General features: G+C 28.0%; 2 protein-coding genes and 1 pseudogene across 6 annotated transcripts in view; 1 reads left to right on the top strand and 2 right to left on the bottom strand.

Moving 5' to 3' along the window:
- Positions 1–14,276, top strand: part of LOC145192064 (uncharacterized) — a 55,070-nt gene that overhangs the window by 36,209 nt on the left and 4,585 nt on the right. For 4 of the 5 annotated variants that reach the window (XM_090076475.1, XM_090076476.1, XM_090076479.1 and 1 more), the window contains 2 exons: positions 1,529–2,857; positions 5,711–5,743. In XM_090076475.1, the coding sequence (XP_089932601.1) occupies positions 1,529–2,857; positions 5,711–5,743 (1,362 nt within the window). Of the gene's footprint in view, positions 1–1,528; positions 2,858–5,710; positions 5,744–9,308; positions 11,035–14,276 lie in introns of those variants that run through there. The other variant, XM_090076480.1, reaches the window with a different exon arrangement.
- LOC145192480 (uncharacterized) lies at positions 7,154–8,832 on the bottom strand. Its single transcript, XM_090068032.1, has 3 exons — positions 7,777–8,832; positions 7,530–7,668; positions 7,154–7,393 (listed from the first exon to the last, which is right to left on the bottom strand). Exons 1-3 carry the CDS (start codon positions 8,778–8,780, stop codon positions 7,154–7,156), a joined length of 1,383 nt encoding a protein of 460 aa, XP_089924158.1. The 5' UTR covers positions 8,781–8,832.
- Positions 9,634–10,802, bottom strand: LOC145192476 (uncharacterized; annotated as a pseudogene).

Consider the following 14,276-nt stretch of genomic DNA (forward strand, 5'->3'; position numbering starts at 1 on the left):
AAGCAATATGTGCCATCATAATTAAAAAAAGTAATTATGCTAACACAATTAATTTTGATTAATTATTGCCAGCAGACATATATTAACAAAGAAAATTTTAAAAAATGTAATTATAAAATATTGATTTGGTAAAATAAAGAAATATAAAGTTAAGTATGAGTAACTAATGACACATTTAAAAGAGAAATTAATATTTATTAAAAGTATATTTTAATGAATAAGTGTAAATATAAACAGCTCCTTGATCGTCAAATCTTTTAACCATGCTCTTAATTGCATTCCTACTAGGAGCATCTCTCACATTGAAATGCCTTCGATAAGCTCTTTGGGTTTGAATTATTGAGCGTTGATTTTGATAGTACAATTTGTGTACGTTGGACGGTACTGAATTTCTCCATAACTAATTTCCAGGATCTGAAAAAAATAAAAAATATTAAGAAAACAAAAAATATTAAGAAATAAAAAAGATGTTAAAAATAAAAAGGGTCAGTGACTTTTGGCCCACCCTGTATAATGATAATAATAATGATAATAATAATAATAATAATAATAATAATAATAATAATAATAATAATAATAATAATAATAATAATAATAATAATAATAATAATAATAATAATAATAATAATAATAATAATAATAATAATAATAATAATAATAATAATAATAATAATAATAATAATAATAATAATAATAATAATAATAATAATAATAATAATAATAATAATAATAATAATAATAATAATAATAATAATAATAATAATAATAATAATAATAATAATAATAATAATAATAATAATAATAATAATAATAATAATAATAATAATAATAATAATAATAATAATAGTAATAATAATAATAATAATAATAAAAATAATAATAATAAAAATAATAATAGTAATAATAATAATAATAATATTAAAAGAAATAATAATAATTATAGTGATAATAATAATAATAATAGTAATGATAATAATAATAATAATAATAATGATAATGATAATAAAAATAATAATAATAATAATAATAATAATAATAATAATAATAATAATAATAATAATAATAGTAATAATTATTATTATTTATGTTATTATTATTATCAGTATTATTATTATTATTATTTCTATTATTGTTATTATTTCTATTATTATTATTATTATTATTAATCTAATATAAATAGAAACACATGTTAATTACAAAATAAATGCAGCAATGTTTAAAATGAGCTTTTAAGAAAATAAGAAATAAAAATTATAACTCCAGACAAACATAAATTGTTTTTTAAAATTTTTTAAATTGGGAATCTGATTAAACTTTTCTAATGATTTTTAATAAAACGTAATTTTAACTATAATAGCAAGTAAACATAAGTTTTTGTTCTATTTATTTGATTTTACAATACTATTTTACTAATTTACTGAATTAATTTACTGAATTTCAGGTGGAGTTGTTAAAAAACTCACTGGGATTTTATATTTTGTATTTAACTTTTAGAAACCTAAGATAAAGTTTTTTTTTGTTTTTTCAGAAATGCGTGAGGCACTGAAAAAATATTATCTTAAAACTTATGGAAAAATGGATGAAAGTGTGCACTTAATTAAAACTCCAGATAAAGTTGAATTCTTAGATAAGTTCATTGAACTGACTGTAGTTGATGCAGATAAAGTGGAAAAAGACATTGTATATGTTGATGAGCGAGAGTTGTTTCTTCAGAGACAATTGAACTATCAGCCAATAGAGTTTAAGGAAGTGTTTTCAAAGGAACTATCTTTACTCTTGATATCTGGTATTGCTGGAATTGGAAAAACTTGTTTTCTCAGAAAGTGCTTACTGGACTGGGCCAGTGGTGCATTATGGGAAAATTTAGATCTTGTTCTTTATCTTGAATGCAGAAAGTTAAATCAATATCAAGATATCAGTAGCATAAATGAACTGTTAAAAAAATTCTACAAAGATATTTTTCAAGAGTTTGTTGTTTGTAACCATTTTTCCGTATTGTTTGTGATAGATGGGTTGGATGAGTTTTCTAACTTAGATGACTTAATAAATCATAATCCAAGCAAACAGCCCATCAATAATGTGTTAGCAGAGGCATTGAATATTCCAAAGTACAAACGTGTTGTAGCTGGAAGAGTTGGAGCTATATCACAATACAAAGATAAAGTTAGAAAATGCACAGACAAGTTAACCATTCAAATAATGGGTTTAAATGACAAGGGAGTTAACAAGTATATTGAAAATTATGGCAACAAAAAAGAAGCCATTAAAAGTGTTCTTAAAGAGTCTTTCTATGCTAAAGCCATGGCATCTGTTCCTTTTTATTTGTCAGCAATGTGTTCAATTATTGCTGCAAGTGATTTTTATTCTTTCAACACAATGACTGAGTTGTATTGCTCTATTTTTTTATACTTTTTTCAAAAACACATTTGTAAAACCAATGAAACAGTTTATAGTATGATGCAAAGTGGTAGTAACAAGCAACATGTTTTAAGAGTTTGTAAAGTTGCATGGGAGTTGTTCAATCAAGGTAAAATTGTTTTCTCCCAAGATAAAATGAAAGAGATTGTCAATGACTTTGACAAAGTTGAAAATAAACTTTTGGGTTTCATTGAAAGAGTTGAATCACAACTTGGTCCTCAATACCAGTTTGCTCACCTCACTTTAATGGAGTTTTGTGTTTCAGTTCATGCACACATTTATTTGAGTCCTGATGAGATTGTAAGTAACAAAAAGTTGCGTAGCTGTTTGCCTATGATCTGTGGACTAGCAAATAAAAACGAAAGATGTTTAGTGAGATTACTTGGTAACTTAAAGAATTCAAATGAAGAAAGGATTTCATTGCTTAATGCTGTATTCGGTAAGTTCCAATTAAAATCTTAAAGAAACAATACAATACAATTTGTATGAGTTTTCATTATTTGTTTATTATGGTTATTGTTCCCCTTAATTTTTCTTGAATTATTTTTTTTATGTTTAGTGCTGTTTTTCCCAATTTTTTGTTATTTTTTTTTTTGTTGTTGTTTTTTAAGAATAAAATGACTATGTAGTCAATTGCTTTATTTGGTAATAATTGACTACTTAGTTGGGCAGTTGGACATTAAAAAAACATTAGTGTGTTTGCTCAAAAAATTTATTTGAATCTACAAACAAATAAACAAATTCTTTTTTACCTGGGAGATTTCTTGTTATATTTTATCTTTGATATCTGTGTTTTTCAAGTTAATGAATTTTTTGATATTAGTTTTGAATATGTTGACTGACTTTGTTATGTAAAAAATATTTATCAACTAAAAAAAAAAAGAATGATAACCATCAAAAACTTTACAATGTAATAAAATTAAGCCCAGCAACATTTTAAAGGAGAATAAATTATTCAATATTTAAAAGATGATCCTCAAACAATAATATATAAAATATATAAATGATATAAAATAAGTGTAAAAGAAAAAATGTTTAAAAACTTTTGAAATTTCTTGTATTTTTTTTATATATATTATTGTTTTTATGCAAACAGAATCAATCAACAGTTTGGGTTTTGAAAAAATAGAGTTGTGAAATTTTATTCTGCAAAAGTTTGATTTACCTTTTTAATACCTTTTTTTAAAATTTTATTCTTTAATTTATGTTTCATCTTGAAATACTTTTTTCTTTCTGCAGCTCAATATTTCTGGAAGAACATCCCAAAAAACTTTTAAGTGGCTTTTAAAAGCATGAAGTAGCTCTACAGGGCTAACTTTGTACTTTTCCAGATTTGATTGAACTTGTGAATTTCACTTATTGCAACCTTAAGTTAAGAATTAAGTGACACGAACTTGGTATTTTTTAAGAACTTTTTATATACATTTTGAATGTTTAATAAGGTATTTTAAATGGCAATTGCAGATTTGAAAAAGATTTTTTATACAACTTTGTTATTTAATGTCTTACTAATCTTTCTTCAAACTAATTAAATAGTTTTTTTAATCTAAAGATTGCAGCGTTTTTAAAATAGCACCTGTTGTTTGTTTCATTTATACCAAACAAAAAAGCAAAGACAAAAATGGAAATAATATGAGAAATTTTTAGATTATGGCATATTACCTTTTTTCTTCTCTCTTCTACTTACATTATGTGAATAAAGGTATGTAATACCTGTAATTAGGTTTATATTATAGATATTACACACCATTATTACACATCAAATTAATTATGTTTATGTTAAATTAACATAATTACAATAATAACATAATTAACATAATTACAATAATAACATAAAAACAACAAATTAACATAATTACAATAATAACATAAAAAACCCTTTAAATTAACAAAGTAATTTTTTTTTGATATCATATACAAAAAAAAACTATGATTTGAGCTGTAACAGATGTAAAAGCATTTGTTACAGTACCAAAGGAAAATTTTCTATTAATATGTGTTAATTCTACAAAATTTAACTTTTGAAATAATTTAACAGTTAAAAACATAGAAATGAGAATTTTTTTAATAATCTTTTAATTTAGCAGTTTAAAATAAGTTAAATATGCAACATGCAATCTATAAAATTTTGATGTTCTTATGTTGTTAATATCTTTTTGATGTTTTTTTATTTTGCTTTAAATGTTATATTTTTATTGTTTCAAATTTTTTATGTATACGTTTACTTTACATGTTATATTGTTTCCAGTAAAGTACTACTACATAATGTTAACTTAACTAAGAAGTCTACTCATCACTTTTGAACAAATTAAGTTCAAGTGAATTTTATAAAAGTAAATTTTTCAAATTAAAATTTTAGATATATCAAGTAATTTAACCTGCTTACATAAAGTTGTATAAAGTGGGAGTATAAATTTATTTTACTCTTAAGTGAAATATTTTTCAGTGTTAATTTACAAAATTTAAGTTGTTTATCCTCATTTAAAATAACAATTCTCTAGATATTTAAGATAAATTAAATCACTTGGTAGTTAGACATTTTTTAAAAAAATATATTGACCAGCATTTGCAGCAAATGCTCCTTTAAAAAATTTCAGACATACACATAACATATATATCTGTTAATTATATTTACATGCATATCATTTTAAAAATGAAAGGTATTTGTTTTTTACTTCTAGATTAATAAATATATGTCAAAAAGAGTAAAATAATAAAAAAAGTTGAATTTTAAAAATAGATTAATGCAAGCATTTAAACAGTATGCAGAGTTTAAGGGTAGTTTTATTGTTTTTGATCATAAAAAGTTTAACATAAATATTGACTTTTCAAGATTACAAGACCATAAGATGGAAAAGAAGATGAAAAAAAAATATGGACCCCTTATTATGAGTATTGATATGTGCATAATGTATAGTATTATTCTTTATTGATCTTTATTTGGAAAAAGACTTATATAAGCATTTCAGAGGCAGAAGGCGTTTTAAAGTTTTGTAGTTTCTTTGCAATTTTTTTTGTTTTTTACCGTAACAAAAACACGAACTTTGACTTTTCAACATGGATTACAAGACAATAACATAATTAAAACATGGGGAAAATATGTTGATTCCTTATCACTTGGGAATATTGTTTGCTTATGCCAAAAAATATCGTTTTAGAAATTTCGCTTTTTGAACTTTTGCTGAGCCACATGATAAACGATTTAATTTTATTTCCCCTTCCTTTTTTGTTTTCATTTCTAATTAAATAAGATTTTTCTAAAATTTCATACATCATGCTTTTTTGTTTTTAGATTTGGTACCAAAACGTATAACTGAATTTAGTGGTAAGAATTATTTATTTTAATTTGTTTAGGGAAGCTTTTACGTGATCAATGCTTTTAAAATGGGATTGCTTTATATTTGGAGATTTTTGCATCGGTTCATTCCCGCAGCACAAATTTAAAATAATTGATAAATTCGACTACTTTTCTTCTTTCATTTACAAAATACCATTGAGCATTACTATCTAAAAATGCTCTTTTTTTTTTTTTTAAAAATAGATAGATAAGATAGGGTAGTATCTCTTTCTTTTCTTTTAAGCCTGGTCTTTTGTTGTTTATTCTCTTGTAAGCAATTTCTTTCTATAAAAAAAACTTTACCGTTTAAAGAAAGCTCATCGCTGTTACTCTCAGCTTGTAGGCGCTGTTTTTTTGAAATTATTGACAGCATGGTTTTCAAAAGTTTTGTGAGTTGTTTATAACAAAACTTATAAAAAGTCAGAAGGAAATGAAAGATCAGGTAACGAAGCAACCTGGTGACAGCGCAATAAATAAATCGGACTAAAACAATTTGCACCCTGCGATAAATGAATCGTTCGATTACACATTATTTGTATATCAAGAAACTCAATTCTATATGAACTTAAGAGCCACTTTCTGATAAAATCGGGCAAAAGTACCGTCGGCTCAAAAGTGATATCCTTTAATCGTGCTCAATTTTATATACAGTAATGCTGATAGGGTAAAAAAGAAGCCTGTTAATTTTTTTTTTTAAATATTTCAAGTTCCTGAGTTATGGTCGGTCAAACTTTTGCCCTTTTAATACTTGGAAAGTCACTTTTTGAGGTTTAACGATTTTTAAACTAAGATTAAAAGCAATGAGACCACTGCACCCTGAGCTTCTTTTCATATTATGGAAGTATAGGTAGAACTTTAAAAAAAAAATCAAAAAACCTGAGGACAACCCTTCCTTTGTCTAATAATCATAAGCTGAATCACACATTTTTGAATTTGGGGCCTACTCTAAATACATTTATCTCAGAGCGTAAAAAGTGCCCGCGACTTATCTTATTATTTTTTGAAAGAGTATCTCATTGTTATTTGAATGGTCTAAAGAAACTGAGAGGATATTGTTTACAAAAAAAAACTTATGAGTCATCAGTGTCAAAAAATGTTTTAACTAGCGTTCAAATATCAGCTATTATGGGAAATGGGAAAGGTCCCAAGATTGAATGTATAGATTTTCTATTACTCCTTATTACAATTTTTTTAATGCAAAAAAAAAACTTAGGGGGTAATATTGCATTGTTGAAATAACTCCACCACAAAAAGTTGAATTTTTTATATATTTAAAAAAAAAAAAAAACGATTGTAGCAGCGGAATTAATCAATATATTATATGAGGTCCTTATCTTATTACGTCATTGTTTGCGTAATAAATCAGTTTTACATATCCTTATCCTTATGTCTTTGATCTTAATGCATTGTCTTTTGGGCTTTTTCAAATTGATCGTCCATAAGCTTATAGTCTCCAGACTGTTTTAACGGTAATGGTGGTAGAATTCCACAAATGATTTCACTGTCTTTGTACTTTATAACATCAGGAAAAGCTGGCCACTTAAAAAGGTTCTTGACTGCAGAAGCATACTTCATACAGCTAACCATGTAACCAATATGAGTAAAGATTTTTCTAATTTGAAAAATAGTTTGAAAAATCTTATTCTCACTTGACAAAAAAAAAACTTCATTTAAATTTAATGACACAATCAATATGATCAAATAATGTTTAAAGGAAAATATTTTTATTTAAATGAAAAGCATTTTTTTTAAACATTGAATGAAAATGAAATACCTCATTTATAATCCCAGGATACCAATTGCCCATATAAGTAACAACAATCCAATCGTTTTCATGCCATGCACCAGATAAATCAATGGCAATGCTCATAAATTCCTTTTCAAATTCTTCATTTGCTAATTCTTCTTGATCTACAGAAAGAAAAATATAAATATTTATACAAACACTTGTACAAATATTTGTAATTACAAAATAATATTAAAATATATATTAATGAGAGTAGATATAAAAGTTATTATCTTGATCTGCTATCTCTTCTTTTTCTTCGTTATCCGCATTCGTACTACCAATATCAATTGGTTCATTTAATCTTTTGTCTTTTTTTAGCCTGCTCCAACGTGAAAATAGTGATCTTATTTGCTGAGTTGTTACGTATTCTGAGACTTGAAGCTCTTTTCTTATCAAAAGGTGCACCTGCTCTGGGCTAAGCTTTTTTCCAGATACTTCACCTTCCATAAAGAGTTTATATAATATATCTTTTTGTCTCATACTATACCGGAAGGTACTGCGTGTAGGTAAAGCCCAACCTTTAACATATTTGCTAATGTCAGAACATACTTCTTCGAATACCTCCTGTTGTGAGTTTGGTTTATAACTATGTAAGTTTGACTGAACTTGCATCTTCATTATGAAACTCTGTCTCACGTTATCCATTCCTGATTTTAAAGTGCTGATAATGTGTCTTCCCGACATCATATGTTCTTCTAGTTCTTCTGATGTATGGAATGATCCATTACAAATTGGCTCAGAGCAAAAGTGAAACAAATTTAGAGATCTATCTTCGCGAAACTTTTCCTTCATATTGCTTTTAAAAACTCTTATTTTCTTGTCAGTATCACTATATGGGTGTGTTAAAAACATTTGCACATCAAAATTGACATTAGAATATTCTTGTTTAACTCCATCGCCAACTGCATAGTATCGCCACATTGTCATATAGTTATGAAAGAACTTAAACGAATGATACTGACTTATTTTAGCTATTTTTGTTCCACTCAACTTGCGTTTGCCCTTTATAGCGGCAACACTAACAGCAGAATTTTTCAGCCCATGTCCGTAATGTAAAGCAGTATAAATGTCCTCTGCACATATTAAATTGTTCCCAGCATCAACAAAGCTACGAATCAATAACTTTGCTCCGGCAGCTTTTCTGTCGCACTGATCCTTGCCACGACAAGGTTCGTTATAATCGTAGCGCTTAAGCTGTATTTGGTTATTTTTGCACAACATAAAAAGAGCTCCCATTATAAAGTTGCCATGGTACGATGAAGCATTGTCAGATTTTGCAAAGAGTTTATTAACATCAGCATTTTCATGCTTAAACTTCGGAAGATTTAATTGGGCAATTGATAGTGTTTCCGATAAACCTTGCTCGCACCTAAAAAGAGCTGTAAAATACACCTTTTTCTGTAAAATGTTGTTTTTCTTAGTGAAGAAAATGTCTACATGCAGTGACATCCCCTTATTTCCAAAATATTCTTTTTACCTACCCTGAATTTGGATTGTAGAACTTTTTAGCAATAGTCTTTCAACCAAAATCCAGTTTCTTCATCAAGATCTGTTACAATTGCTTGTCGGTTAAATCACTCAAAGCAAATATTGGGCAGTGGGAGATAGAATTAGGGTAGGTCGCACTGCAGTTAAACTGGAAATTAGCTTTGTAATATCGTTTGCTGCGTTCAAATAAATTACTCAGCTCTCTATTCTTATTGAACACTGGTCGTGATGAGTTAGAGCAAATGTGTAGTTTAGAAGTATTTTTTTTTAATTTAGAACTTGGATTATCAGACACAAGCAGTGAGTCAATGTTCCACCAAGACTTCAGCGAAAAACTGCATCAAACCGACGAAGGTTACTATGAAACCAGAATGCCGTGGAAAAAGGGTATTGTTCAACTGCCAAATAACAGAAATCTGGCTCTTAAAAGATTGGGAAGTGTAACAACTTTGTACTTTGATTGTTCGTTTTAAACTAAATTTCGACGTTAAAGAATGTTAATATTAAAAAATAACATATTTGTAACAAATAAAATGATGGCCAGAGCAAGAAGAAGCCACGAATTTATCTTGCCTCCGAGTGCATTTTATGGTTAACCTATTTAATTTTTGGTGACTCCATATGCAACATCTTGAAGAAAGCTGCTGTTAAATATGAAATCGAGAAAGTGTTCAGCTTTTTTCTGGTCTTGAGTCGATTTCGCGTAATTTCTTTTTCGACAGGAATAGTTATACCTATGTTAGGATTCTTCATTTTTCGTGCCTGGTCTATCTTGTTTTTGGAGCACCCAAAAACTTTCATTAGTAACTTCTTAGTAAATTTTTCATGTTCAATTAAACACAGAACAATATGTTTACCCATAGAGTCACTTTCTTCATAAATTTTAACAAATTTTTTTAGATCATCAGGTACTGCATCATTGTCTGAAGTTTCCAAAGATCTATTTAAAACAATTGAGATTAAGTCTTTACTCTGATCTGGGGCAACAGCTTCAGCGAACCTCTTTGCAAGCTGTACCTTGAAAGTAAAATTTCTTTAGGCTCAAATTCAAAATCAGTTGTGTCCTCAACTAACTCTTCGTTAGTGGCAATTCTTGTTTTAGTTTGAATAAGAATGCGCTCTGACTTAAGGTGATTGTGACAAAATACGGAACCTACAGGAACATTTTTGTTGTAATGTTTTGAAACATTTGTTGACATATTTATTGAAACACTTCTTACAGCTGGTGATTTTTTACCAACACTTAGTTCATGCGTTGGATGACAGCATCTTGGAGGAACCCAGCCAATACCTTGAATTTTAACAAAAATCAAAATTTGAAATATTTATTTTAAAGGTTTAGTAATTAAATTTTGTTGTTGTTGAAATACGGTTGTAAAAAAATTCTTACCAAAGTTAAATCTATGGTAAGGACATATATAGTCGTTATCAGAGAGTGATATGCACCCTCGGTTTTCTATAAGAGACTTTTCTGTCTATTCTGTCTCTTGGTGCGCCTTTAAAACTTAAAAATATAAAACTTAGATATTATACAATGTAAACTGAGGGATTAAACAACAATCGTTTTACACTACTATATGATGCTAACGGGGTTTTTTTTTTACAACTGCTAAGAGCATTTCTTACTTTAATTTTTACAAAGTGTGCTTTGACATCCAAAGTCAGATCTTGTATCTTGAATAACCTTTTTTCATTGAAACGAGGATATGGTCCACACTTGAAATCATTAACTTTGCAAACATTTTCAACAACAACCTCTTGCTCTGACATATTTTTTGCAACTAAGTGTTTTTTTTTTTAAAGTACATTTAGCATAAAGTGCTCATTCTCTGTTCTGAATAATTCAGAAGTAAATGCTCAATAAACCATATTGAATAACTGTAAGTTAGGAACTAATGCCTAACAATAATTTACTATGTTCAATAAACATCAAGTTAAAAATATTTACTGGAAAAAAATTTTTTTCAGGTCCACAATCGTATAAATGAAAAAAAAAAAAAAATCAGTATCATTTGACGTAAAGTTATTTCAATAATGTAATATTACCCCCTAAGTTTTATTTTTGCATTAAAAAAATTGCAATAAGGAGTAATAGAAAATCTATACATTCAATCTTGGGACCTTTCTCATTTCCCATAATGGCTGATATTTGAACGCTAGTTGAAACATTTTTTGACACTTTGCTGACTCATAAGTTTTTTTGTAAACAATATCCTCTCAGTTTCTTTAGACCATTCAAATAACAATGAGATACTCTTTCAAAAAATAATAAGATAAGTCGCGGGCACTTTTTATGCTCTGAGATAAATGTATTTAAAGTAGGCCCCAAATTCAAAAATGTGTGATTTCAGCTTATGATTTATAGACAAAGGAAGGGTTGTCCTCAGGCTTTTTGATTTTTTTTTTTAAAGTTCTACCTATACTTTCATAATATGAAAAGAAACTTAGGGTGCAGTGGTCTCATTGCTTTTAATCTTAGTTTAAAAATCATAAAACCCCAAAAGTGACTTTCCAAGTATTAAAAGGGCAAAAGTTTGACCGACATAACTCAGGAACTTGAAATATTTAAAAAAAAAAAAATTAACTGGAAGCTGTTTAATATTACAAACAACGCAACATGTAAAATTGAGAATGATTGAAAGATGTCACTTTTGAGCATTGCCTGGTTTTCTCAGAAAATGGCTCTTAATTGGTTTCTACTCTATCGTCAACACAATCCCCCTCATAAAACTTTTCGGGCTTCAGAACCTGACGAAAATGTATTTTTTTATCCTAAGAAAAGAGAAATAGATAAAATCATATAAAATATATGTTTTAATGTTACTTTGAGAAATCTTTTTTTATATTATTTATACGAGGGATGTAAGGGAAAATTGAATTCCATTTTTTGGAAATTTCAAAAAGAATATTTGGCAACTTTTTGTTATTGCTTTGCTAATCAGATTGTTACTCGATGTTGGGTCTTTCAGTAGAAATAGGGGTGTGGCTGTAAAAAGCTAAAAGTATCTTTTGATAGTTCTTGATCTTTTGTAGCAGCAGCAGCATGAAAATCCCTGTTTTTTATGTCTCAGAGAATCTTTTTAATCACTCATTTCTACGCATTGTTTTGGAATTAACACTGTTAAAAAAAGTTTAAAAACTTCAATCACATTCTTATTTAAAGAATTGTCATGAGATGCTCTAAATATTCTCAGGAGAACTGAGAATATATAAAGCGTACCGTGACAAATAGAGCTAAGAGAACAATTGCAAACTCTTATTCCGCATTCGACGTTCGAGTTTTCAATTACAACTAAACTCTCACACTGGTTGAGTTTTCAAACAACTCTGTGAGCTAACCCACGTTTTTTAAGTGAGAACATCGCCGCAGGAGTTGAGTAGTTTTGTTGGTGAAAATCGCAAAATTCTACTTTCATTTTTTTGTTTATAATAATTTCTGAGCGAACGACGTGAAAGAAGTAAGTGTTCTAGATTTTGTTGTTATGTAGTTGTTAAAATCAGTTTTGAGCAGAATATATTTCTATTACTTAGGCTTTTAGGGAAAAAGCGATAACAAGTTCAATTAATACAATGATTTTAAGTTTATAAGTTTAAAAAGTTTTAGTTTTTTTTGGTGACATTAAAATGGTTTTTTGATCGTTTTTTCTCTTCAAAACAAGTTTGAAAGTTTTAAAAATGATGTCTCCTTAAAAGAAATGGCTCCTTAAACGGTACTTTTCGTGTGAAACTTTTAAAATATAATTTCCAACCGTTTTGAGAATTTTATTTCACTGTTACCGCTTTAAAGTGACATACTTTTAGCATAGTCATAAGAAATAGATAGTCTGGCCACTTGCGGTATTCCTTTGATCAACTCTTTGTTCGCATTTTTTTCGTGTCCAGTCCGCTTCAGAGTGCACAAAATTTGTTTTCATCGATTGTTTATCTACGAACTGCTTGTTTAAATTACATCTTTTTCATCCAATATTTTGAATGCCTGGTGCTAATTGTTCTATTTATGGATGCAGTACTTCTAGGAGGCATAAGGGAGTCTCAATATTTAAAGTTCCTGCTTCTAACGACAGTTTTAATACGTCTTGGAGGGAAAGTCTGATTGCCATTATTCTCAAAGATCGTTATGAAGATTTAAGTTTGAAGACTCAAATAGAAAATAAGCGTCTGTTTATTTGTGAAAAGCATTATCTTCCAGAAATGATACTTTATAATGATAAAAAAAAGACATTAAAACCTGGATCATTGCCGACTCTGTGCTTACCAAAAAAATCTTTCACACCATCAATTCCTATACAAAGAAAATCTGCCTCTGCCATCATTGCTAAAAAAGATGCTTTAACGACTTCAAATAATATTACTGCCTTTAAGCCTATATATATCATTTGAAGAGTTCTTAAATCGTATTAGCAAGTTAAAAATTAGTGACTGGACCATGAGTGTGAGTCCTGTTGTGGCAGAGTTTAAACTTTATGATACAATCCACACATGTCCTCGATATGAAATATATGTTGATGATAGTCTTGCTTTCACCATTCGTGTATATTCTTGGCTCATTCCAGATGATCATTTAATATATACAAAATACAGAAGATCTATGCGACATATTTCAGCATCTAATCTTTTATCTATTGTTACTTCTTTTAACCTTTGTTCTGGAATAACTGATGTCTTTGCATTAAAATCAAATCTTTATATTAAACATTGTATTTCAAAAAAATTTGATTTATTTTCATCTAGGAGTGAGTTTCCCTTAAACCAGACAGAGTATTTTCGATCTCAGTCATGTATTATGCTGATTGAGTGGATGTTATGCTGTTCACAATGTAAAAGTATTGAAAAAAGTGAAATTAAATGTTTGAAAAAAAGATTAGCTACTTCTAGTATCCCTGCTAAATTAAATGCACCAATTACATTTACATCTCCAGATCGTCTGAAGCTTACATTACAGAGTGTTCGTCTAGAAAATAAAGAATTAAAAAAAGAATTAGCTTTGATGAAGCAAGAGATTGAAAATTCATCACTAGCTATTAGTAAAAATATTGAAAGTGATTTAGTTCAAATAATGGCAGAAGCTGATAAAAGTCAGATTTCTCCATTTATGAACCTGTTTTGGGAGGAGCAGCAAAAATATTTAAAATGCTCAAAGCAAGGGATTCGTTATCATCCAGCAATAATACGTTACTGTTTGGGATTAGCTGCAAAATCACCAGCTGCTTATGAAGCAATAAGGTTAAATGAGAAAACTCATTC

Source organism: Hydra viridissima, unplaced genomic scaffold, assembly GCF_058129835.1.
Source record: "Hydra viridissima isolate aposymbiotic clone 2 unplaced genomic scaffold, HvirCarnegie_v1 scaffold_1, whole genome shotgun sequence".
Classification (NCBI taxonomy): Eukaryota; Metazoa; Cnidaria; class Hydrozoa; order Anthoathecata; family Hydridae; genus Hydra; species Hydra viridissima.

Coding starts and splice junctions, on each gene's coding strand:
- LOC145192480 (XM_090068032.1), bottom strand. CDS start 8,780: ATGGGAGCTCTTTTTATGTTGTGCAAAAATAACCAAATACAGCTTAAG. Junction 7,669..7,776: donor AAAGAAGAGATAGCAGATCA/AGATAATAACTT, acceptor TTTTCTTTCTGT/AGATCAAGAAGAATTAGCAA. Junction 7,394..7,529: donor ATCCTGGGATTATAAATGAG/GTATTTCATTTT, acceptor AGTGAGAATAAG/ATTTTTCAAACTATTTTTCA.